General features: G+C 39.1%; 1 protein-coding gene across 5 annotated transcripts in view; it reads right to left on the minus strand.

The window, feature by feature from the left end:
- Nucleotides 1–810: 810 nt before the first annotated feature.
- Nucleotides 811–25754, minus strand: part of ATP11A (ATPase phospholipid transporting 11A) — a 228990-nt gene continuing 204046 nt past the window's right edge. For 3 of the 5 annotated variants that reach the window (XM_059721065.1, XM_019484962.2, XM_059721064.1), the window contains 4 exons: nt 18046–18111; nt 16928–17031; nt 14534–14699; nt 811–5110 (listed from right to left, as the gene is read on the minus strand). In XM_059721065.1, coding sequence (XP_059577048.1) covers nt 4853–5110; nt 14534–14699; nt 16928–17031; nt 18046–18111 — 594 coding nt within the window. In that variant the 3' untranslated portion in view covers nt 811–4852. Of the gene's footprint in view, nt 5111–9637; nt 9743–12984; nt 13074–14533; nt 14700–16927; nt 17032–18045; nt 18112–25754 lie in introns of all 5 variants that reach the window. The other 2 variants (XM_059721066.1, XM_059721067.1) reach the window with 2 other exon arrangements.

The following is a 25754-nucleotide window of genomic DNA, read 5'->3' on the forward strand; positions in this document are numbered from 1 at the left end:
TTGCGTTACTTTGACCCAGGTTGCCCAAAGTCTGTATAGATTGGGTGCTTCAGCAGGGCTTTTTGGTGTTATCTAATGGCTGACTAAATCAGATTTACATAAAACTGCTAAAAAACTCCGCTGAAGCACCCAATCTATACAGAAGCTGCGGAGCCAGGTCAAACTAATCCACTTCCTTTTCTGCATAAGCACTGTTCCCCCCTCCAGCGCTCTTAATTAGTTATTTTGAGGTCACTGTATAGATGTCTCTTCAACCTGCCACTTTTAATACTAGTAGTTAAACTTATTTTAAGATTAACATTGTGATAGTACATAAGGATGGTACATCCTGGTGATGTTCCCCGATCCCTGCTGCTATTTGCTCCTTTGGCAGCTCTGATAGGAACTGCTGCCAATCCAGCCAGTGGCCAGGAGCTTAGTGGTTAATTCACAGCTATATGTTAGAAGAACCTCAGGTAGGTACTAATTACACGTGTCCAATCCTATTTAATCTGAAAGAAAGGTTTTACTTTGAATGCGAGAAAAAGACGGGATTTCCCAAGGCCAGCAATTCTAGGGGTTCATCCTCTGTGGTTTAGAGTATTTGTTTTGATTTTTTTATGTTCACAGCTTGCGAAACTGTATAGAAGGAATGCAGCTTTGCCAGACTGGCATCAGTTTGTACTAAGTTGAAACTCATCAGTAAAACCAAGATGAGGGGGAGTCTTTTTCTTACACAAGACTCTTCTGAACTCCCCTCTTTTATTAATTATGCCCCCCACCTAGCTACAGAAGCCTACTGAAAATAAATGTGAATGCAACCACACCCAGTAACATATTCAAAACACTTATTTAATTCTCCATTATCTACTCACAGTTTATTACAGGTTAATAAGAAATTATTTTATATTTAAACTAAAATGATTTTAAATTGCTTATGAACAAACTTAAAACTAGTCTTTAATTTTTAAATTTATTGCAAGCAGATACATGTCTTCTGCTTATATAATCTACAGAAAGGTCCAAAATATAAATGAATAAAGACAAGTTATATTTAAGTATCTACAGAAATGAAAGTTAAAAATATAGCACTGAAAATAAATTTTATGGATGATTATTTATTCACACTTCAACAGTTTAGATCAGGTAAATGAAGTGTAATAGGATAATCTAAGCATTAGGTTTGAAGGCTGATTTATTTTCAAATAAATGCACCTATCATTGTACCATTGAAAATAATGTCAGCATTTGGTGCTGATGACTACAGACATCTTTGATGTTTAATACACTGATAACTACTCCTGTTGCTCCCAACAGCACTTTTGCAGATTCTACTTTACATTATATAATGAAAGGACATTTTAAAAGAAGTGTGTATATACAATATATTTTAAGTCAGAAATAACATATTAAAACTCAATATATTTTCATAAGGTAAAAAAATTAAAGCTATATAAACTGATTTGTAGATTATTCTGCAAAGTAGAATCATGTACTTTTTCACTTTCATAATACTTGGACAAATTTCCATTAAAGCTTTGTTAACAGACAGTAGCATGATCACAGTGATCTCGCTGGCTTTCAAGAAGAGTGTTGGTGCAATTCAACTATTTGTTTTCCTTCTCATTTCAGGCCAGTGGGATCAAGACAAACAGGCTAATGCAACCAAGAAAAACTGTAAGCTTTCACACTGAGCAGTTGAACAAACAATATTAATTACTGTACACCATAAAATGAAAATGATTCCAGTATTTTGCTACAAGCCACTTCAGGAATACACACACTTGAGTGGCTACAAAGCCTGAAATACTTTCTAAGACTTCACAAACATTTAGTTAGTGCCTACCAATTTCAAGACATTTATAAAAGCAGTTATGGAGACATTTTGTTGTTAAAGCTGCAACAGTTTAAACAAGGCAAGTTAAGAAGTTATATAGTTTATCATTATGGTTTTTCCTATCCTTACAGTTCTTTCATCATTCAACAGCCTGTCAGCTTTCCATGTCTCAGTGATAATACAGTCTTTGTGTATTCTTCAGATGTGGCTCTTGCATTTACACCTTAGTATTTTTCCATCCATTTACAATGAAACTCTGACTTCCGTTAATATCTGCTGCAGTGGACTAGGTTTGCATGATAACAGTAACAAGGGACTGAAGCAAAGATTACCCAGGAAAATTGTTTTTTGAAGTTTATGCTTTTTTCATTTAGATGGTATGTTTTAACAGATGGATACATAGTACCAACTATTTAACTAAAAGTATTGCTAAGTCAAAGCAGAAATACTTGTTAAAATGCAAACAATCTTCCTCCTTTCTAAGATGACAAGTTTAAACAGAATTATTTGTCCTTCAAACACTTTTCTAAGTGTTTCATCCTGTATACCATCTCTATTATTAATTTCTAAGAAAGAGTTGGGCTGTAAGAAGTTTGTAGTAAATTTCTGTTAGTAGACAGAGCAGCAATGCAGCATTTTCAAAAACATCAAGCAAGAGTCTTCTCATTTAAGGCTAAAAGATGGAAATGAGAAAAAAAAGTAAAACAGCAGAAGGTTTTACAGAAAAAAAATCAGCATAAAAGTATAGCATAAGAAAGAGTAAAACCCTAATCACTACTAGCACTAACAGCATCAAACCATCAGTAGTTGATACAGCAGTAGACTTCTGTTTCTAATTTTAACATTCATCAGAATTTTAACATTCAGCCACAATTCCACTGTAAGCTAAATTTAAGTGGCCAAAACTCATAGGTATAAAAAAAGCCTTTAAAACATATACTTAAAAAAATTGAAATGGTGTGTTAACAAAAGTACGCATAAAACAGATATATAAATAGCTACAGTATGAAAAATATTTCAGTGCAAAGGCAATTTTAAGATTTCTAAAAAATATGTTACAAATAATTTGTTAACTACACACAGGAAATTTGTCACCACTACTGGTATAAAACATATATTAGGAATTTAAAATATATACACCAGTGTTTTATGTAGGGGACAGTTCTAACTGACCAGCATCCAAGTATGTAGTGGCAAATATATATAAATTTAATATATATATATTACAGTACGTGACCAATATAATGGCATTGTTTGAAACTAAGAAGTGCTACATGGTAAATGGCAAAAATGACTTAGTATCTTTATACAGGGTAGTGGATGAATGTGTAGTAAGCATTGCCATATTTTTTCTTCTCTCATCTTTGGTATACTGAAGTTTTCACAACTTAACAATTTTCACAGGGATTAATTGAAAACATTGTGGTAAGTGTTTCCTAGTGGATTTAATTTACTTTCATTTAAAAACTCTAGTGAAGTTTGAAGTTATTTCATACATACAAGCAAAAAGAAACTTCCTTCACTATGCCAATAGCATTAAAAAGGGTATAAACAATGCCTTGGTCAAGTTCTCTAATAAAGGCAGCAAATTTGATCCCAAATATTTTGTTTCCTATAGAGAAAAAAAAATTAACTGTCTGCCAGAAACATTTTAAAAGATACACTTGTTCACCTGTTATAAACATGGGGTACAATAAAACTAATAAGTATTAGATTCGTCTTTCAGATGTTTTTACACCCCAAATAAAACACTGGACTAAAAAAAAATCTGGAGAAGTAGACAACTAGTAGTAAAATTAGTACAAGCTAAAATAAACTCTGCAGACTGCAGAGAAAGTGGATGTACAAGCTGGCTGGAATGCCTAGTAAATAATTCATACAGATGCCTGGTAATCATTGTATCAGAAATGAGGTTGAATTGACAACAGATGTACACCATCTAGTGGTTCTCTCAAAAAGATTAACAAGTGTATACAAACTGCTTTATGAGAACGTACTTCTACTGGATCCATTAGCTAGCAGTTTACCTCACAGTAAAATGGGAAAAAAGCTAAAACAAAAATCAAAGAACAAAAATCCAGATATTAAAAGCATCTTATTTGGATACTGTAAATGACTGAAAATAAGATTTTTTTCATAGCACGGGCAGGAAATAGAAAAAAAGTAAAACCAGTACTTCTTAATACATATACTTAAGATTTACATGCAGATGCTTCCTTTCCATAAGCGTAGCTAAAGTGGTGGGAATGCTGGTTCAACTTATTTATTTATTTTTTAGAAATTTTCCAAAACATTTTAAGTTTAATTATTCCATTCCGTATTTGTTTAAGAAAGTGTGAATATTGGTGGTCTGACTTATTTGACAGCCAGCTTGACTCCAGAAAGTGTGAACCTATTCTAAGCAAAATGATTCTATCTTTCTACAAGGAAAAAAACGAACTCAAAACCATACATAGCCCTGATTTGGCCACTTACAAGGAAGTGAATATTAGAGGGAGTTTCTTGAAAGCAGGTTTGCACAGAGGAAACACCAGTTTGTTCTACAGAAAGAGCAAAGAAAGAAAAAAAGACAGAGAAAATAAGAAACAGCACTTGTTAAATATGCTCTAAGCGACTTTCACCAAAGAGATCTGAGGTCACGTTGCTTCTGGCTGAAAATTAAAACTGTTGATCTCAAAATGTAGGTCACTGACTGAAACTATACACTTCAAGTAATAAAGGAAACAACTAAAGACGACAGAAGCAATAAATGCACAAAAGTCTTGACACAAAATGAAGATAATTTCTAGTGCTTTCAGTCTTACAGTGCCAGACTGTGCAGGTTGTTCATTGCTTCAGCAGTTCAAGACAAAAATAGGCCAACAGGCCTGGAAGGATTCATACTTCTAGCTCTTGATCCTGTTAGTCTGAACTTTACTTCAGATGGCCAAAGCCAAGTATATTTGAATATGGGTCTGTGACATGTTTGTTTTCTGTATTTGCAAAAAAGAAATAAACAAAAAAATACAGTTCTTAAAGGCTTGAATTGGTGATCTGTCATACAGATGTTTCCAAACCTGACCCACTGTAGCAGTAGCTTGCACTGGAATTGCAAGGCTTATTTGAATAGCCAAAGACAGATGGAAGTATTGAATAATCAATGCCTTTCCAGTGCGTAAACATCATTTTTTTAGAATGAGAATTAGACCTTCTCGGTGGGGAACTGCTGCAGTCATTGCTCCTGTATCTTGGGCTTTTCATAGAGGCAAGAGGTGTGAATTCTGAAATGTGGTCCCGATGCTGCCTTGATGTATTCTGTCAAGCAAACAACAACAATAAAAAGAAACACACAGTAAGTGGGCTATATAAATAGTGAAAAGCCTGCTATGTTAATTTCTTAGTAGTGTTATGCCCATGGAATCCTCATAATTCTCAGTAAGCTACCACTATCTGGCTTGCTTGCTCCAAGCAAAGGTGTACCCATCCTCCCTCCTGTTAAGCAAGTGACTAATATTTACACAATTAATTTCAGATGAGACTGAGAAACCCTGAATTCTTTATCTATAACTGCTGAAGTTGACAGTGGACTCAGAGAACTGATGAGAGAATACAAGGATCATTTGCAATTTGAGATTTTTTTATTTAATAGGACTAACATATGTTGCACTGATGCTTTACACATCTTGGCTATACCCATTTATCAGTCTACAAGGAACATTAAGGGGACAGAATAATTTTAGCCATTTTGTTCAATATTTCCAAAGAGAGAGAATTCTCTTCAACTAATTTATGTTAGCAGATGAGAATGCATTGTGGTTTAAGTGCACTAGGCTTTTACATCTAAGCAAGATTAGATGTTACAGCTTGCTTAGGTTACATATGACATCTATTTGCAATCTAATACTATTACACATGAAATACTATCAGAGCCTAATGATTCACTAATATTATTCTGTACCATCAAAAAAAAAAAAGGCACCAAAATTTCACATACTTGGCAATCTCTGCTCAGGAAATACTCAGGCTAAAAATAACAGCGGAGTTGGATGACAGTTCTTAAGTGTATGTGCATGGATTAAGACAAAATAAGTAAAGTGATTTCCCAAATGAGGGTATCTATTTTCCTTACCAAATACACACATAACTAACAGTTATAAGTTATGGAAGTTATGTGGCTGCATTTAAGAAAACAGTACACCCTGGGTGTGTCTACCATGTTATTAGCATGCAGCAGTAAACTCCGGCATGTATTGAACCAGAGTTTATTGCTCCCCAGGAACATGCGCCTGGGACCACAGCATGTTGAGCCACGTAGGAACAGCTCCAGCTGGCAGGCTGACCCCGCAAGCCCCCTGCCAGCTGGGGCTGCTCTGACTTGACTCAACGTACTACGGAGGGGCTGGTTGGGGCATGAGGGTGCTCCAGTGCAGGGCGAGCCAGCAGGCAGCCCTGTACTGAAGCACCTTTGTGCTCCAGTCAGCCATGTCAGTGTCTACACATGTAGTGCTGTGTACTAAAAAAACTCTGCAACAGGGTAGTACAAGTGGGGTTAATTAGTTTACTCTGTAGTAAATGTCTAGTGGAGATGCATCCCTTAAGAATTATTCAAACCAAAACTATCAGTTATTCTCTCAGTAAATACTGAATTAACTAGCATTCCTTTATTCAAAATAAAAAAGGGCAAAAAGGGGTTAAAATCAAACTAAATTTCAATCACTCTACCCACTTTTTGTTTTGAAAATTTGTCCACTAGTTAACATTATCTTTAATACCAGTAACACCCTAAAAATACTCTTTTGTACTATTTTTTGAACCCAAGAATGCACAAACGGTTGGTTTTCTTTTTAACTCCACAATATAAGCACTCTTTAAAGGGAGACATGAAGCCCAGATGCATTTCAGGGACTTATAAAGACCAGAGGTAGACATTAAAAAAGAACCCTTCCCCCACATAAGTCTCATAGATATCATGTTATCAGGAATTATTATATAATGGTTTTAAAGGGATTTTAAAAAATGGATCTAGAACTACTTTTTATTCCTCCATCTGTAAAACTAAGTGCCTTAGTTACCATAAATCTCTCTAAAAATGGCAAAAAGTACATTTTGATGTAAACGGTTAGAGCTTATTCTCCTACCAGGGTCTAAATGGTGGTCAGGCATCCTAGTGGCTTGTTTACACCGGCATGACAGGAGGTGTCAGCAAAAAGTGGGCAGAGTATACCTCACCCATATTGCATTTACTTGCATATATAGGTATACAGCAAACCCAGAAGCTTGTCAGTGAGGATATGCCAGGCTTGTCTGTCTGCATCCACTCTCATGCACTCAGTCTTCACCATAAATGAAAGCAGGTGCTGGGAATGAGCCAAGCAGCCTCACTGGTAAAATTACAGCATTGAAGTGCATCAGTGAACACAAGACAGCAGCATGTTGGTGGCTGCACCCTCATCAGGACAGCTTCCATTGGAACGCAGACTAGCCCAAAACACCTAGAGAGCAATCTCCTTCCATCCTACTAGAGTCCCTGAAAAAATACTGATGCACCTTTTTTGGCACTGCACTGTCACCTTATCCTTAAGGCTAAGTCACAAAAAGTGATAAAGAGTGCCCTTAGGCATTTCAGGGGTGAAACGGCATTTGGTCCTACATGTTTAAATACAATTCTATTCCACAATGGTCAAGTCTCTGAAAAACAGTTAATGCAAAGGGTGAGTGGATCTAATCACTTTTTGTGCCTTAGTCCTAAGGCTAAGATAAGGTGTGCTACCCAGGTGGATGCATTAAGGATTTTTAGGGACTGAGCAGGGTAGAAGAAGATCACATTTAGATACCCAAGTGCCACGCAGATGCCTAATATATTAAATAAGATCAGACCTCAAAATATTGGGATTCACAGTCTGCTATCCTGGCAGCTTCCAGTGCTAGCAAAATGCTGGGAAGCTGTGCATCCCCTACTTACCGATCCTATCAAGCTCCTGTTCCTAGCTCTACACAGTCACTAAAAGAACGGAGGTGCCCTAACTCCACATGCCTGCTCTGTCCCCCTATAACTGCTTCACATTTCCACTCACTCTTAGTTTGGCCATTGGTCCTGTTCTATACCAGACCTTTGTCCTCTGTCCATTTATGAATGAGGAATGGACATCAGAAATTCCTGCTTTTCAGTTCACTGACAGAAATACATATTAATATCCTTGCAATTTTATTGGCTGTGCCTAGAGGTAGGGCGGTGCACAGCTAGGAGGAGAGGGCTTCTGAGCCACTCACAGAGCGAAGGAGGCAGGAAGGGAGGTGGTGGTCCCACCCCTTGCTGTTGATTGGCCAAGAGGGCTGGTTTTCCCACTCCCCTTGCTGCTGATTGGCCAAGGTGACAGTCCCACCCCTCACCCCTGGGCTCTCCCTCACCGAAGGGCTGTCCTGTATTCTGGGGATGTGTCAGTGGCTACCTGACTCTCTCGCTATATACTCTGCCACTTTCCCTCTCCCTTTAGTTTCCTACAAGATATTTTCTAAATCAGCAGAGGGTATGGGGACTGTAGAAAAAAGTAAAGGAGAATGCAGATATGTGCATTAGCCCAAGTGGCACGTACTTGCATGAAAAGGCTTGTATTTGTAAGACTAGAGAGATGTGAAGGGACAAGAGCTGAGACAGGGAACTCAGAACCTGAATCCAGATGTCCCTGTGCTCTCCACCTCCTGCCACCTCACCGTGCCTGACAATTCTGTTCTGGCATGCAGTGGAAGCAAGGCAGCAATGCCATGAGGAATTCACCAATGCAGTGGCACACAGGAACTGAATTAAGTTCTAAGCCTCTGCTGGGTCCCCAGCACAAAATTTTCTCCCTACTTCTTCCAACTTCTTGTTCTCCCTCACTAACTACCCTTAATGTGGCCACCAGATATCCCTTGCACCCCTCTACATTTCCACTCACTCATCCTGAACCCTTCCCTTCCAACCTCCTTAGCTGTAGTGACATCATGAGAAGACTATCCTAAAACCTAATTAAACTAACACCTGTTTAATCTGGAACAATGCACCCACTAAAAGAAAGTGTTAACCATAATTAAATATCTGGTTATAGCATGATATCACTACACAATAGAATAAAGGTTGTGCTTTATGTATTTCTGTACCCTGAACAGGTTTGGATTTCTTCAGTGTTAAATCTTGAAGTGCAAATGTTCTGCCTATGCAATGGCTGCTTGTCTTGGGGACAAGTACAACTTTCTTAAATTCCTGCTATCTGAATTCCATCTCAGTGGGTACAAGTACATACTACAACAAGATACACAATGCAGGTAGCTTAAATGGTGATTTTTTTATCCTTAACTGCTAAGGTTATTTGTATACCTGCTGTCTTGTTTCATTGGCTATATTTGGTCTATATTTGTGTCTCAGAACCTGAGCTATAATGAATAATACTAATGGGCAAACTTACTTATCTGTCTCTGTCCTATGTATTCTGCACAGATAGTACAAACATCAATAAAGATGGTTCATGAACACAGATGTGACTGTCATATACAATTTTCTCAAACCCAAACTATATAAAGTCTATGTGGGCTCATTGGTCTTCATGACAGATTGCCTTGCCTTACATTATTGTCAGAGAAATAAGGATCTTACCTGTGACATGAAACCTCTTGCAAAAAACTAGAATCTCCAAGAAAATTGTAATGATTTTATGTCAAAATAGGTAAAGCACAGCAAAAACTCTGGAGGAAATAGTTTTAATATTAAACTATTAAACTATAAAACTATTAAATAGTTTTAATTTTAAACAGCACAGCACACCCATAGAAGCGAGTCCAAACTGGCAACATGTACAATACTGTTACCTAGCATTGATCTAATTATGCCTCGGAAGCTGAAAGATTTCCTTCAAGAAGTGGCCCATCGCTGTTCGCCAGTGCATTTAGAGGTGTTTTATGTTTCATACTCTTCTGTAAGGATGAGGAAAAATACTAAGACATTTGCTGAATACATGAGGGAAATCTGAATGAATTTCTCAAGAAGTAAAGAACAGATCTCTAACTATCGTACCAATGTCATACAACGTGATATTTTCTATATATCTATATATATACATTTTAAAAAAAATAACAGTTATAGCAATGCTCATATTCCTCTATCCTGGGATTAATCTGAGCCCTGTTGCCCAACTGGTCTGACTTTAATCATATTCTGAACTCGAATACAAAAATGCTGATTATTCTATCAAAGATATTTAAATTGTATCATAAGTAACTACTAAACTAACTCTGTATCCCCCCACCCCCCACCTCATATTTTTGGCTACTTGCAGTAGGAAAAAAACCTTGTACTAAACTGGAGACTTCCTGAAGAGGTGATCAAGATCTTATAGACTCTGAGCTCTTCCATAGTGTCAAAACTGCCAATGAATAGGTTTAGTGACTGTGTTAGACAAATGTTTTTTGTGTGTGGGCTGCTCCCAACATACTGAGCCACGCAATTTAAAGGAGAGAATGGTCTCGTATACAACTGTGCAGAACAACTACTGCACTGAAAGGAAGGTAACAGTGCATCTGAAAGGTAATGTGGGCTGATGGTACAGGTAGGGCATTTTTAAGTACACCAGTTAGAACATGGGAAAAGGTTAGAATGACCACCTATGGGTTCTCTTCTGTGGGAAGATGACAACGTCTACAGCAGGGGTGTCAAACATATGGCCCAGGGGCTGGATCTGGCCTGCAGAGCCTCTCTATCCAGCCTCCAGACTATCCACGGGCCACTATAAGTAGGGGGATGTGGCCTGATGCACAATCCAAGACTCCTGTGTCTTGGTGGAAATAGCAATTGGCAGCAGGAGGGAGAGTAAGGGTTGATACAGTTGCAGCCATGTTTCAACTGCTCTAGTGAATACCTGTTGCACTCCTGTTGCCTTACCTCCCAGCTGCCGGCCCCTGCCACGTGGCCTGTGGTGGAGCTGGAGACATCTCCATGAAGTTTGGGTCAGAGCTGAAGCCACTGCCCCCACACTGCTGTGTGCTCTGACCCACAGCTGCAGCTGTCACTGCCTCTACTTGCTTGTGCCGTGGACTGGATCCTGCCCATGAGGAGCCCACAACTCATATCTGGCCCAGGGCACAAAGTGAGTTGACACCCCTGTTCTACAGGATTCATATTCTTCAGCTACAGAATCCTGTCCTTTGGTTTTAATAGGGTAGGAGGCAGAGATAGGAGAAAGATAGTAGTTTGTTGGTCACTGACTTTTTAAAAATACTGTAGTTCAAGAAGGTCTATGCTCATTAACGGTAAGAACTATGCTGAGTCCCCAGAATTCCCTCCTAAAGCAAAGTACTACTTTTGGCTCCTTCAGGAATAGCAAAGACTTCATAACAAGGTAAATATCCTGCCATTATGACGGAAGTGAAATACTGAACAAAAATACCAATCAGCAAACTAAATGGGAGAGAAAGGGTATTTTTAAGGGAGAAAAACAAGTTATTCACTGTGTGCACACAAAATGCTAGGAGTGGCATTTGAGTTAGAAAAATGTTTTGGATTACTGGAATAATGGTCAATTAGAGGCCAATAAAAAGTGGAAAGAAGGCAATTTTGAAGTGCTTTTACATTTTCCAATCTTGTGTTGTCAAGTGGTAGAAATCTCTGCTGCTAGCAAGAGGGAAGAAAGAACAATGCGAGTGGAAATATAACAAATGAATGAAGCTGGTGTATAAAAAGGTTTTCTGTATACAATCAAGAGAACATACCATACATGCATAGCTTCCAAGAAGACTAAATCCAGCTTATCTCATTTTGGCAAGCAGTCCCACCAAAGTTGTTGGGCCCACTGGTATGAAAGATTTTGGCATAAAATTATTCAAAACAACAGATTCCTCCAAAGCTTTTGCAGAAGTATTGATAGTTTTAGCCCAACAAAGTGAAGTTTGCATATACACCACTAAGAAAACCCTAAAAGTCAATCTAAAATGTGGAAGACTATATAAGTTGGGGTTTTTTTAAATTTTTCATTGGTAACAATGGTAAATAGCTGTTCACCACACACAGGACTTCCTGTCAATTACATTAATGGTTAGAAACAAAAATAAGTATCTCAGGGCAGAACTGATTTGTAGAGATTCATGACATGGTTTCCTACTGTAGCAGGAGGCTGGACTTGATTACTCAGAACATCCTGAAAGTCTTATGTTCCTTTTTTCAGCCATTGCAGTAGCCTTTAAAAACATATTTTAAGGTTTTGTCCTTAAAGGGATGCAAAAAACTTAACTCACTGTTCCAGAAGCCAGAACAAATTAATTTAAAAATATTTCTAAGACAATTTTAGCTGAAATTGTGAACACTGAAATCAATTTCCAATATTTTCCTTGCAATTTATACAGATGTTATCAGTTTAAAAGTTCCTACACTTTTAAGAAGAAAGGATTTATATTTATAACCGCCATCTATCAGAAAATATGAATATGAAGCCTGCAAAAGAACCAAATCTTTCTTATAGCTTAAATGGGACTGTTATTTCACCCTAAATGGTTTATACAAGGACATCTTTTACTATGCAGTTTATGTTTACTTCGTATTAATCTAAAAATTTTGAACAGCATATATTTGCAATCTCTGGGGGGTTTTTTCCCCCCAGGATGATGTATAGACTTCATGTCACAGCATACAGTGAATATTTTTCTTTAAAAAAAAATAAAAAAAAATCACGTTTGCCTGAAATAACTGCTGCAAAACAAAACATCAGAACTGCTGTATTTTCCTCACTGTTGTAGAGCCCTGTATGGCTTAAAACCATAATTTCTACATTAAAACAGAAATAATGGCAAAACCACTATTGGATTGGTAAAGGGCTTGATTACGTCTGTGCGTGGTGAATAGTTTATTTTCTGTCACTTACAATGCAAGCATTCATTGCATTGTGCAACACATTCATCTACAGAAACATGAATGCTTACAAATCTTAGATTGAAGCAGACAAATTATGTAAAATTAAATAATGAGAGTGACAGCTAATTACCAATGGTCAACAGATTCTGGAGTAGAGGAAAAATTTATATTGAAAAATATTCTTCTTTAAAGTATAGTAGTTTATATGCGAATCAGAAAAGAAGACAATGAATAAGATAAACAGCTCTTGGTGATAAACTTTCTACCATCCTTTGAATGAAAATAGTTGAGCATGCAGAAAGGCAGAAAAAGTCACCTTTTGTTCCATTAGAAACTTAGACTGCTTGAAGTCTGAGAAAGCATAAAGATGGTGGACTGCTCAACAGAAAGGCACTGATGTTTAGTCTGATTTCCCCAGAAGATTGTAGGAAGTAACCGTGCACATCATTTATGTTTAAAGCAAGGTAGTGGTTATTTAGGCAAAGCAGGTTGGAAGACAGGAGGAAACAGCGAGAGGGAAGAAAGAGACACAAGGGATAAATCTGGTTAAAAGCTAGAAGATTTTTTACTGCATATTAAAAAATGAACATTGCCAGTGTTAAGCCCACACTCTGCTTTACAACTGGTTCATTTTCCAACATTAACAGACAATGGCAATGAAAAAAGGCCATTCTCATTAGATATTTATATACCCTAGTGGGTGGATTATTTTTTTTAATTAACCCATTCTCATTCTCTCTCTTTAGACTTAAGTACAAGCATGCACAGCCTAGACTGTGTGAGAGTGTGGATACTAAGGGCAATTTTCCTGTAAATATCAGTCACAAGCCAGAGTCTGCTCAAAGACCTACACAAAAAGCTTCTACACTCTGATCTGCATGGGCATCTTGGTTTGGCATTCTGCTGAACCTACAGATTTGGTTTTACCTCCTGAAATAAGGTATTGTCATAGCTTTATGCATGCTGGGAATGTAGAAAATGGCACTGACAACTGTCTAATAGATATGAAAGCAGAATGCCGCTCCCCTCCCTTGCCTAAATATATACTGTCTTCCCAGATTTTATTTTCCTAGGAAGGAAGGCACAATTATTTGCTTTGAATCTATTTTATTCCTTAGAAGGGGGCTTTGCATTGCTTCTGTAAAATAACTTATGCTGTTGGCCACTAAAAGGAATGGGGATAATAGATCTGAACAACAATCTTGCTATCCAGCGATGTGGTTACATATCTGTGTGCTTATAGCTGAATATATTGCAAATATATACCTGAAGATTTTGTTTTTAAATATTAATTTTCATTTAAACATTACTTGTGATAGCTTTTTAAATTTTAAATTCATGGCTTTCTTGTAAAGGTCACAGTAGATGTATTAAGCAATGGTCACGCTTCCTAGGAAAAAGATATTACATAACCAGATTATTTAACATTATTCTATTTTAGCAACAATACACTACTTAATCATACGCATGTTATTTTATCTTTACAGACTGATTAAACAGTAAGCAAGCATATAGTGCTATCTTGCTGTAGTGGAGATATTTTTGCAAACTTAATTTCAAGTAGATCTGGATCTCACAACTTTGCTTCTGAATACTGGTTTCACATTTGATTTAGGAAGGACCTTTTAGTTGGCTTCTATATTTTATACAGATCTACCAAACTTGCATAACTTTGTTATATTATGTGAAGCATAAACTAAAGTAAAAGTACATAGAAATTTCAACCTAGAAACAATGACTGCAAACTTCTCACTAAGTACAAACATGGATTCCTATACTTCTTTTATTACTTCTAAAACTCTAGAGAGATCTAATTTTCAAAGATTCATAGTACATGTCACTAAATCTAAGAAAAATATTTTTACCTGGATTCTTTCTGTTGCTGTGGGCCACAACTGTCTGCATAAGATCTTCTTGAGTACATCAGGAAGAAGACTGATTATTATGAGCAGAATGATACCCAGCCATGCAGGCCCACTAGACAGCATCTGCATGAACACATAGTACATCCTTTGATAATTAAGAAAAGGCCTAGAGGGAAGAGATGAGAAGGAGATACACTTTAGTGGAACTGCTACTTGAAAGAGAAAAGTGTCACAGTGTTAAATATAAAATATATAACAGAGTACTGCAAAAGTTGTAGGATCAGTTTCCCCAAGGTTCATTTTTCAGTTTGTCAGAATTCATCTGAGGTTCACTTATGTTTCACATTCTAATTAACTAGAAAATACATGGAAAAACTCATTTAACTGTGACATTTTACCTGGCTTAGTATCAAAACCACTGTAGTTTTTACAATTATTCGGCCTCAAAAGAATAAGAGGGTGAGGAGTCAAGCCTGGTTCCTGGCACCTGGTTCCCTTCCTCCTTCAAAACATTCAGACTCACTCTTAATATTGCCAAACCCGAAACATTTAAAAAACAAACAAACAAACCCAAAATAACACCAAAATCTTGATATATTTTTTCATATTTGGGGCAACATACCCATTCCCAAACTTGTGCAATCCCTAGGGTCAAAGTTTAGTCTTAAAAGCAATCATAAAATGTTATTTCCTTTCCCTAGCTAGAGGGAACTCCACTTAACATCTTTTACCCCCTGGGAGGGGTGGATCAGAGGATTGCACTGGTACACTTGCCGCACCCCCACTCCCTCCCGCATTGACTCCTGGCCCATCCAAAGTTAGAACCAAATGCCTGGTTGTGGCAGCTGCATTTCTAGTCAGGCAGTGCTGAGGGAATCAATTGACTTCACGGCTCATTTATAATCTATCTGATCCCTTCTAAACTCTTCATTCCACAGGTGTTAATAACCCTCTCCTTTTTAATGGTCTTGATGTTCCAACAACCAAGGTACCATTTTTGTTCTGTAATTCTGCTGCCTGTTAGGAGTTTCATTGCCAGGAGCAGCTATTTCACAGCCCTGTAGACTGTTTTTAACCCATTCCAAGAAGTACTATTTGTTTTTGCTTCAATCTTCAACTGCGTAATGCAGTCTCAGGCCCCTAGCCTATTTGTAAAGCTTCTAGTTTATTTTTAACTGGAGAAAAATATGTGTTGTTTTATATGTGGCAATGCACCTCACTGTTTGCACCCTTGTCCCTTTTCAAAATCCAACATCTGTCCATGTCCCCTGAAGTATGGAAACTACCATTTTGTGCTTGTCTACCCTCTTCCCTTCCTGTGTAGAGGGCAAGCCTTCTCACTCCCTCAAGGTGTGAACACACATTCTATGGAATAAGCTTTCTTAACTTAGTAGTAAAAAATGGAGTAGAAACACAATACACAGTTTTAGCCTGGTGTAAAGCATGTTACTTCAAGGTCAATTACTCCCTAAGAAATGAGGAGTACCAATATTCTTTTCTAATATTTTTCAATCCAGATATATGAAGCTGGAAGAGTATCTCAAAACACATTTCCTCTTACATACATTTATTTATATTTGCTGAGAAAAAGATGGTCCTAAAACATATGGACATTTTTTGTAATGTGAGTTTTCTTTTTCTATCTTGTTAATTATGTATAGCAAAACTTATTAGAACATATCTGTCACAAAAGAAGAATAATATAAAAAGGGGAATCAGCAGCAGGTGATGTAAAAATTCTTCTAACCTGCTCTATTTGTAATAAAGCCATAGATTTTTAAAACAAAACATCAAAAAAAGCTCAACCACTTTGTAATAGAATCTAAGGACCAATAATTTTTCCTCCCTAAGGCTATTTCTAGCATCTATTAAGCTCAAGAAAAGTTAAGTTTTCAGTAATCACCATGATTGATATGTTTAAACTGTAAGAAGCAAAGTACTGTTGGAGTGATGTTGTAGCTGTGATGGTCCATGAAATATGCGAGGCAAGGATTTTTGAGAGTGGTATCTTTTATTGGACCAATTGCACGGTTGGAAGAGACTTAGACAATATTTTAATGCAGTGTATTATTTTTCAGATATTTCTTATGTGCCCTTCCTCAGGTTTCAGAAAGAAGCCAAAGGAAGGGCACTTTGTACCAAAAGCTTGTCTCTCTCAATTGTACAATTGGTTCAATCAAAGCTATCATCACAAAACACTTGCTTTCCTGGATCAACACTGTTACAACAACATTCCAGCCCTCTGATATGTTTAAATTGGTGACTTGAGTTGTTAGTTGTACAAAATACAAAAGCTGAATTGAAAAGAGCTTGGTTTATAACCTATTTTATATTTCTGAAATAATATTTGCATTTAGTAACACTTCAAAATAACAATTTACACTAGGTTCTCACCAGATAATTCCTCCCCAGAGTAGGGAAAAGATAATGTAGAACAGCAATGATCCCCAGATCACAAAGTGATTTATCCATGTCCAGTAGCGTGTATCTAGCGCAAGCTGAAAGAAAAAAGAAAAATGTGGTTATTATTTTAATTATTGGGAAGTGATAAAATACTCAGAAAAGATGGAGTAATGTTAAAACCAGCATATTATTTCAAGAATTAAGCTAAGGCATTACTGAAAAGCTGTAGTGGAAACAAGGCCTTTCAGTTTCCATCACAATTAAGAAAGTTCCCATACCTATTACCCAAGAACTAAACCTTGCATTTCATAGTGATAGCTAATATACATCACACCAAAAGCTTGAATATTACTTAGGAAATAATAACACTGAAATATTACTAGCAGCATGTTAAAAGATTAATTGTCCTCCTTCTTGTTTCTCTTTAAAAGTAGTCTCTAAGGCCCCTGATGCACATTATACTTAAGGCATGATTAATTGGTTAATCACATGATTGACTGGCTGGGAACCCCTTCAGTTATGCGAGCCAACAGCCACAGGTGGGCAACAGGCACCCCCATGGCTGTGAGTTCTGACAGCTGATAGGGCTCCCAGCCACAGGAGAAAAATAACCAGTGCAGGGGGAGCCTGGGTGTAATTCTGGGCTTCCCCTACATTGGCAATACGGCATGAGGGGAATCTGATGCTCAATTCCACAATCACACCTCCCGGCATCATAGGAGTGCAATTGCTGGGATCAGATCTCAAGTCCTATTGCACCTTCTTTTTAACGTCTGTCAGTGGCCTAATTGTCACAGTGGACACTGGCATAAGATGGCTAAAAACTGGTAAACTGTTCACTTTAACCATGAAAAGAATTAGGTAGCATTTTGTAAAAATTACTACAATGCTCTTTTTTCTAAGCTATTTTATTATATTTTACATTTTTATTTATGTCTACTATCCAATAAGTACAAGACTTTGAAACTCCAAAGGGAGCAATGTCTAACTACCCTCAAAGGCTGTAGACAAAATACTGTGCAGAATATAAATAGCATAGGGGGAAATGGTCACAATCTAGGAGGCTTCAAAAGTTGTAGTGAATTAAATATTAATATTGGCTCTCTTACCTTTAATGTAACTGTAAATACGAGCACAGTAAATACCAGCGTTCCGAAAGTCCAGTTTCCAAACATCTATAAAAAATTGTTCAAACAGTTATAGGTAACATATTCCCTTGCATATGATGAGCTATCCAGAACAATCTACTTTAGGATAATGCACTCCGTTGTATTACGGTTATCTAGAAGAAACCATTTTGAAGATGAGTTTTATTTTGCTTGTGTGCATACATTTCAGGATACACACAAACAACAATACACACAATCTGTACACTCAGCTTAAAGCTCACAGGTACTTTTTTTTTGCATGAAAGAAAAGTTGTGGAATGGTTAGTGTGTCATTAAGATGTTTCCACCAGAGCTTTGATGGTTTCTTCAGAGTTCTGTTTTCTCAGCTGTCACCTTTTCTCCAACTTCCCTCCTCTCCTTTTCTAGGAATCACATCTTGGAGACTGATGTATGAGTCAAAGAGATTGGCAGCAGCACAAGTGAGATGGTGATAATTATCACATACAAATGGTTCAATCAACTTTTTTAATGTTTATTTTGAATAGTTTAATATTAGGTACTAGATTTTTCCCTTTTAACAGGGCTTCATTTACATGAACTTGATAAATCCATACCTCAACTACCCTCATTGCACTTAGGTTTAGGTGCCATATCATATAATATTTAAGATTCAGCATAACAGCATAATAGCCATACATATTTTTTTTTCAGTAATGTGAATTTATAGTGTAATAGCTAACATACTGCAGGTTCTTGAGTGTTCTTGAAAGTCATGGGCTAGTTGGCACAGAGAGAAAAACAGTAAAACTGGAAAATGATGTGAAGGAAAATCTGAAAGTTAAGTGAGTAAGATTTTAAGGAGAAGCTGCTGCTTACTCTGCAAGAGAAAGTACAGCTCAGAACCAGAGCAACCAAGTGGAAGTCTCTTGTTTAAACTTAGGCCATGAACAGACATTCATTTCCAGTGGTGGAAATATTTCACTGCTAAAAACGTTTACAGGAAAGTGAGCAGTACAAGCATTCAATCTGCAATTGCCCCCTCTCCTCTGCTCCTCACACCTCCCATGGAGTGGGGTGACTGTAGTTTGGGGAAAGTGCATGGAGCAGCAGCTGCTCCAGTCCTTCCATTCCTGGGAGACCAAGATGTGAGCAGAGGAGAGCAAGCAGCAGCTGCTCAATCAGCTCAGCTCCCAATGCCTGGAAGAGTAGCCTAAGCCTAAGCAACATGGCAAAGCCCCTGCCCGCTCCTCACCCCAAAGACTCTGATGTAAGGAGCTGGCAGGGAGCAGCAGGAGGCTGTTCCTCCATACCCCTCCCAGTCTACAGGAGCTGTCCCCTACACCCTCTCCAGACTGAAGTGACCCCAGCTTGGGGAAGGCTGAGGAGCCTTTCCTCTCCTGATCAACTCCTCCTGGTTCCTGGAAGAAATCAAGCAGTGGAGAAGTGTACAGGTGTTCATTCTTCTAAGTGACCTCTGTTGGGTCAGAGATGGGTTATTTTTCTCCTGGAACTACCATTTGTTCCAGAAGAAATGGTGTGAATGCCTGTACACTCATGGTTTCTATTTGGCTCTCATGGTTGTGGGTTGCCAATGAGCAGCACCTCAGCGTGTTGGTTGTGCAAGGGGCAGGGGGAGCAAAGATTCACTGAAGCGTGAATATTTCCAATGTCATTTCATTTCTAGGATTTATTCAAAATTTACTATTTTATACAAAGGTTGGACTGTATGAAAGTGAGTACGTGTGACTTCTGCCTTAACAAGTTACCAGCTCATTTTTATTTACGGCTGTTTGATAGAGAGAAAAAACAAATCTAATTTTATTTACCAACCCCCCTGAAAAGTTATACATTTACTGGTCAGTCTTCTGTCTGGTTCAGTTTTAACCTTCAATCATGACATCTAAGCAACTATCAGAAATACACCTTGGATTAAAAGATAATGTCCTTAGCCCAAATTATGAAAACACACCCAGATTTTCTGTTCTGTTTAAACTGTATGGGGTGGGGGCTTTTATTTATTTATTTGGTAAAATTACTTTCTGTGAAGGAAAATATCATATGGAACTTGAGATACTGATCATTTAATTGTTTAGAGGTAGTTCTATTCCCTAGTTGGTTACAGACATTCTGATGATCAGCAGATCCCTTCCTGCCAGAAACAACATATCCTTTGCTCTTGTGCTTTGTTATTTTCTGCTCACAATGAGATGAGAGCCCCTTTGGATGACTCTTGCAACCTCTTCAGTAAGTAGCCCTTTTTACGAAATTTACTCTCTGGGATCTTCAACCTGACCCAAAAACAACTCCACAAGATGTAAGGAAACTTCCTGAAAATACATTGGACCTTCTGCATGAGAGGCCAAAGAACACACCCAATCAGGTGGTCTATCCTCACAACCAAATTCTTCTTTGTGGAACTCCTTGACTCTGTGTTATGAGGCGGGGGGAGGAGAGAATGGGATGTGAAGGTTGTAGTAAAGGACAAGTCCTGAGCATCCCTTGTGGAATAGCAGGCTGTCAACAGAGATTATTCTTCTTGATTTTGTAAAAATCAACCATGACCCTTGGAGACAGAAATCTCATAACCAGAACAGAATATGTACAGAGCCACCGAACACTGTCCCACAAATGTGAATTTATAATGATCTAAAAGTATGACAACATCTGGCAACACCTCCATCAAGACATTTTTTTCATCTGTCCACTAGAAATGGGACAAGACCATCTATTCACATTACAAAGGCAAACAGCCATAAGATAACAGTTTTGGTTACTACCAAACTTGGACTCACCACTTGTACCTACAAATAAAACATAAGGTTTTTATTTTAATTCCTATTTCCCATTTCTAGTCATTAGAACCATCCAGTCTTGTTTGTTTTATTTTTGCCATAACCCCTCATTACATAAAAAATGTAAATGACTAACCTCTTTTATTTTTCAGTTAATAGAATCATAGACTTAGAAGGGACCTCAAGAGTCCTTTGGTCCAACCCCTGCACAAACACAGGAATGCTGTTCCTAAACCATCCCTATCCAATGCTTATCCAAATTCTTCTTGAAAGTCTCCAAAAAGGACATTTCACATTTTCCCAGTGCAGTTCTCAGAGTAAGGCAGTTCTTCCTGAGATTTAGTCTAGGTCTACTTTGCTGCAATTTTAAGACACAGCTTTGTATCCTGCCCTCTGCAGCAAGAGAAAAAGTTGTTTTCTCTCTTCTTTATGGCAGCTTACCATATACGTGAAGTTTGTTATGACTGTTTTTACTTGCATTGTTTGACATGGTCAGTGTGTTTGTCTTGTCTTTGAATAAGCTTTTCTGTATATGTCAAACTCAATGATTCTAAACAGTCAATTTGCACATAGATATTAGAATCATTTTGGGGTTTATTTTAAAGTGATTTTCTGTTCCTGTGTACTCTCACATACACCAGCTTTCACTACTTAATACTTCTTGATGCCTTTGATTCATTTGATGTCTTTTCTGTGTTTCATCCTCTTAGCTGAGTGCATGACATAATCAGATTTAATTTTCTTTTGGTAACTGGATCTGTTTTGATATGGCCATGCTCATGATCGTGCTATTTTGTTCACCTGAAGTTGGGACAGACTCAGGAAGTTCCTAGGTAGATGACTTGCTCAGGAAATTGAGGCTGCACCATCACTTGTTCCCTTTTTTCTAGCAATTTTAAATAATTTGATGCCATGTTTGGCATCTGACTGACAGGAAAGGAAACTGACAGGTTGGTGCCAGTTTTTGTATTTCTTCATACTGGTCAGATGCAGTAGGATGGAAAGTCTAGATTTGCAGGATAAACATCTGGGGAGAAACAGAAGAGCCCTGCTTCAGCTCCCTCCACTTCCTCAACCTGAAAATGAATGGGAGGGCAGACATCCTATGCAGCTCTTTTGTAATGCCATTCATATCCTTAATTCAACTCACCACACAGGGATGCAGAGGCTAATGGTCAACTGTATTCAGTGGAAGGGAAATCATCAGCCCCAGGTTGGAGCCAATCTTGGAAGATCAAAATGCTTGCCCAGCAGAAGCATCTTGAATATATAACAAACTTCAACAAACAACTTCAAGTTGTAAAGTATAATTTAACTTGTAGCATTCGGTCTTATATTCTGTTTGCTGATGAGTGGCTTGATCATTTCCTAACCTACGTGTATTTCCCTTTGTTTCTGATCTTAATAGCTCTGTTCCTCAGCTCATCACTTTTATTTTTGTCCTACAATGCCCACCTTCCTCCTTTCATCTTTCCCATGATCCTGTTCTTATTTCCCCAGCCATCTGTACTTGTACTATTCATGCCCCATTAACAATATACAAACAAACAACCTACCAATTCCCCAACAATCAACCACTGCAACCAAAATGGAGACCAAATCCTATATATGAACACCCACACAAGCCCCACTTGCTAAGACGCATCTTATTACTGGTTACTGACATTTACAAATTGTGACCATCACCCTATTTCTATGCTACTTTCCTTTTTTTGGCCTTTCCATTTAGATTTCAAATTTTTTGTTGGCTGTCTCTTACTATGTGCTTGTACTGTGCTTAACACAGGGGTCCACAATTCAGCTGTGGCATCAAGGCGCCACTGTAATAAGTTAATATATAATACTACACAATCTTAAGCATCTGAATTTGCTTGCATCACAGTTGCTCTGGGCCAGGCCTTTGCTTTCAGCTGATTTGATTGGATAACCCCACTTTAAAACGGGTGGCCAAGAGAAAAGAATTCTAAATGATGAAAGACATCCTCTCCTGAAGTTACATAGTAGTGGATCACTATAGAGACTGGAGTGGAATTTCTAAATATACCATATTTACTCAAATCTAACAAACATTTTCCCCCAATCAGCATAGGGAGAAGCCCCTCATCTTAGAATCACGTACAAAGCAGGGGAAGGAGGGACATGAGCAGGAGATTGTTATAACATGGCTCTGAGCCAAATGACTTTGGCTTTGAGCACAGGCCAGGGCCAGAGTCAGACCCACAGCAGCCTCCTGCCCCCACTCCATTTGCCCTCTGCAGCTTCTACTCCCAATCCCCACCCCTTACTGTCAGGTGAAGCCTGGCCCTGGCTTAGGCTGGATTACCTCCTGGCACAGACCACAAGGAAACTTCATCCCCTGCCTGGCCAGTCAGCAGCACTGCTGCTGCTTCTGTGTGGCCTGCCAAGGACTGTACTTCCACATGTTGTGCTCTAGGAAAGGACAGAGCCCCAAGCAGCATCTGACAGTAAGGGTGACAGACAGGGGAGACAGAGACTTTGGGGAGCAAGAGGCAGAGACTGCGGGGAGCAGACAGAAGAGGCAGAGTTTGTGAGAAGTGGGTGGGTGAGAAATGTGCATAGATTGTAGGGAGTGGGTGGAGGAAAGGTGCAGAGATTGTGGTGAATAGGGAGGGGTAATGGTTGTGGGGAATAGGTGGGGAAAATGGGCAGAGGTTGTGGGAAGCTAGGAGGTGCAGGAAGTGGAGCGGGAAAAAAGACTGCCTGGGGAAGAAGCGGAGAGGGGAAGAAGGCAAGGGGCTGAACGAGCCCTCCCCCCAGCCATCTGACATTCCTCCAGCCACTGCCTTACCTGCTGTAGCAGCTGGGTGGGGAGGGGAACAACTTTAAGACAACCTACCAAGAGTTAGATTCTATACCTGGAAAAGCATAACAAGTTTATAAATATTCCATATATAGAATCTAATTGAGAGGTTGTCTTGTATTCGGAGTTGCCTTATATTAAATATGATAGTATAACGATTTACAGGGACTGGGTTTGTAGTTTATTTTGCAGTTGAGTATCATTGGCAAGCTCTGACCCCACATTAGATAGGTCTGCTCCATTGTAAAAGATAGTATCTCAGAATAATAGAAAATTAGGGTTGGAAGGGACCCCCGGAGGTCATCTAGTCCAACCTCCTGCTCAAGGCAGGACCATCCCCAACTTAATCATCCCAGCCAAAGCTTTGTCCAGCTGGGTCTTAAAAACCTCCCAGGATGGAGATTCTGCCACCTGTCCAGGTAACCTGTTCCAGTGCTTTATTACCCTCCTAGTAAGAAAATTCTTCCTAATATCTAACCTAAATGTCCCTTACTGCAACTTGAGACCATTGCTCCTTGATCTGTCATCTGCCACCACTGAGAACAGTTTAGCGCCATCCTCTTTCGAACCCATCTTCAGGTAGTTGAAGGGTGCTATTAAGTCCCCTCTCAGTCTCCTCTTTTCTAGGCTAAATAAGCCCAATTCCCTCAGTCTTTCCACGTAAGTCAAATCCTCCAGCTCCCTCATCATTTTTGTTGCTCTCTGCTGGATGGTCTCCAATTTGTCCACAGCCTTACTGTAGTGGGGGGCCCAAAACTGAACACAGTACTCCAGATGTGGCCTCACCAGGGCTGAATAAAGGGGAATAATCACTTCCCTTGACCTGCTTGCAACACTCCTCCCAATGCAGCCCAGTATGCCATTAGCCTTCTTTGCAACAGTGGAACACTGCTGGCTTATATACAACTTATTCTCCACTGTAAACCCCAGGGACTTTTCTGCAGAGCTGCTGCCCAGCAAGTCAGCCCCCAGCTTGTACTGGTGAATGGGACTGTTCCATCCCAAGTGCAGGACTTTGCACTTGTCCTTATTGAACCTCATGAGATGCCTTTTGGCCCAATCCTCCAATTTGTCTAGTCACTCTGAATCCTAGCCCTACCCTCCAGCATATCTACTACCAGGTTACAAAACGCCTGGACACAGGAGTAGGGGTGGATGTCGTATACTTAGATTTCAGGAAGGCCTTTGATACGGTATCCCATCCCATACTGGTGAACAAGTTAAGAGGCTGTAACTTGGATGACTACATAGTTCGGTGGGTGGTGAATTGGCTAGTGGGTCGCACCCAGAGAGTCATAGTGGATGGGTCGGTTTCGACCTGGAAGGGTGTGGGCAGTGGGGTCCCACAGGGCTCGGTCCTTGGACCGATACTCTTCAATGTCTTCATCAGCGACTTGGATGAGGGAGTGAAGTGTACTCTGTCCAAGTTTGCGGATGACACAAAACTGTGGGGAGAAGTGGACACGCCGGAGGGCAGGGAACAGCTACAAGCAGACCTGGACAGGTTGGACAAATGGGCAGAAAACAACAGAATGCAATTCAACAAGGAGAAGTGCAAAGCGCTGCACCTAGGGAGGAAAAACATCCAGCATACCTACTGCCTAGGGAATGACCTGCTTGGTGGCACGGAAGCGGAAAGGAATCTAGTCCTAGTGGACTCCAAGATGAACATGAGTCGGCAGTGTGACGAAGCCATCAGAAAAGCTAACGGCACTTTATCGTGCATCAGCAGATGCATGACGAACAGATCCAAGGAGGTGATACTTCCCCTCTATCGGGCACTGGTCAGACCACAGTTGGAGTACTGCGTGCAATTCTGGGCGCCGCACTTCAAGAGGGATGTGGATAACTTGGAGACGGTCCAGAGAAGGGCCACTCATACGGTTAAGGGCTTGCAGACCAAGCCCTACGAGGAGAGACTAGAGAAACTGGACCTTTTTAGCCTCCGCAAGAGAAGGTTGAGAGGCGACCTTGTGGCTGCCTATAAGTTCATCATGGGGGCACAGAAGGGAATTGGTGAGGTTTTATTCACCAAGGCGCCCCTGGGGGTTACAAGAAATAATGGCCATAAGCTAGCAGAGAGCAGATTTAGACTG

The sequence above is a fragment of the Alligator mississippiensis genome, chromosome 1 (genome assembly GCF_030867095.1).
Source record: "Alligator mississippiensis isolate rAllMis1 chromosome 1, rAllMis1, whole genome shotgun sequence".
Taxonomy (NCBI): Eukaryota; Metazoa; Chordata; order Crocodylia; family Alligatoridae; genus Alligator; species Alligator mississippiensis.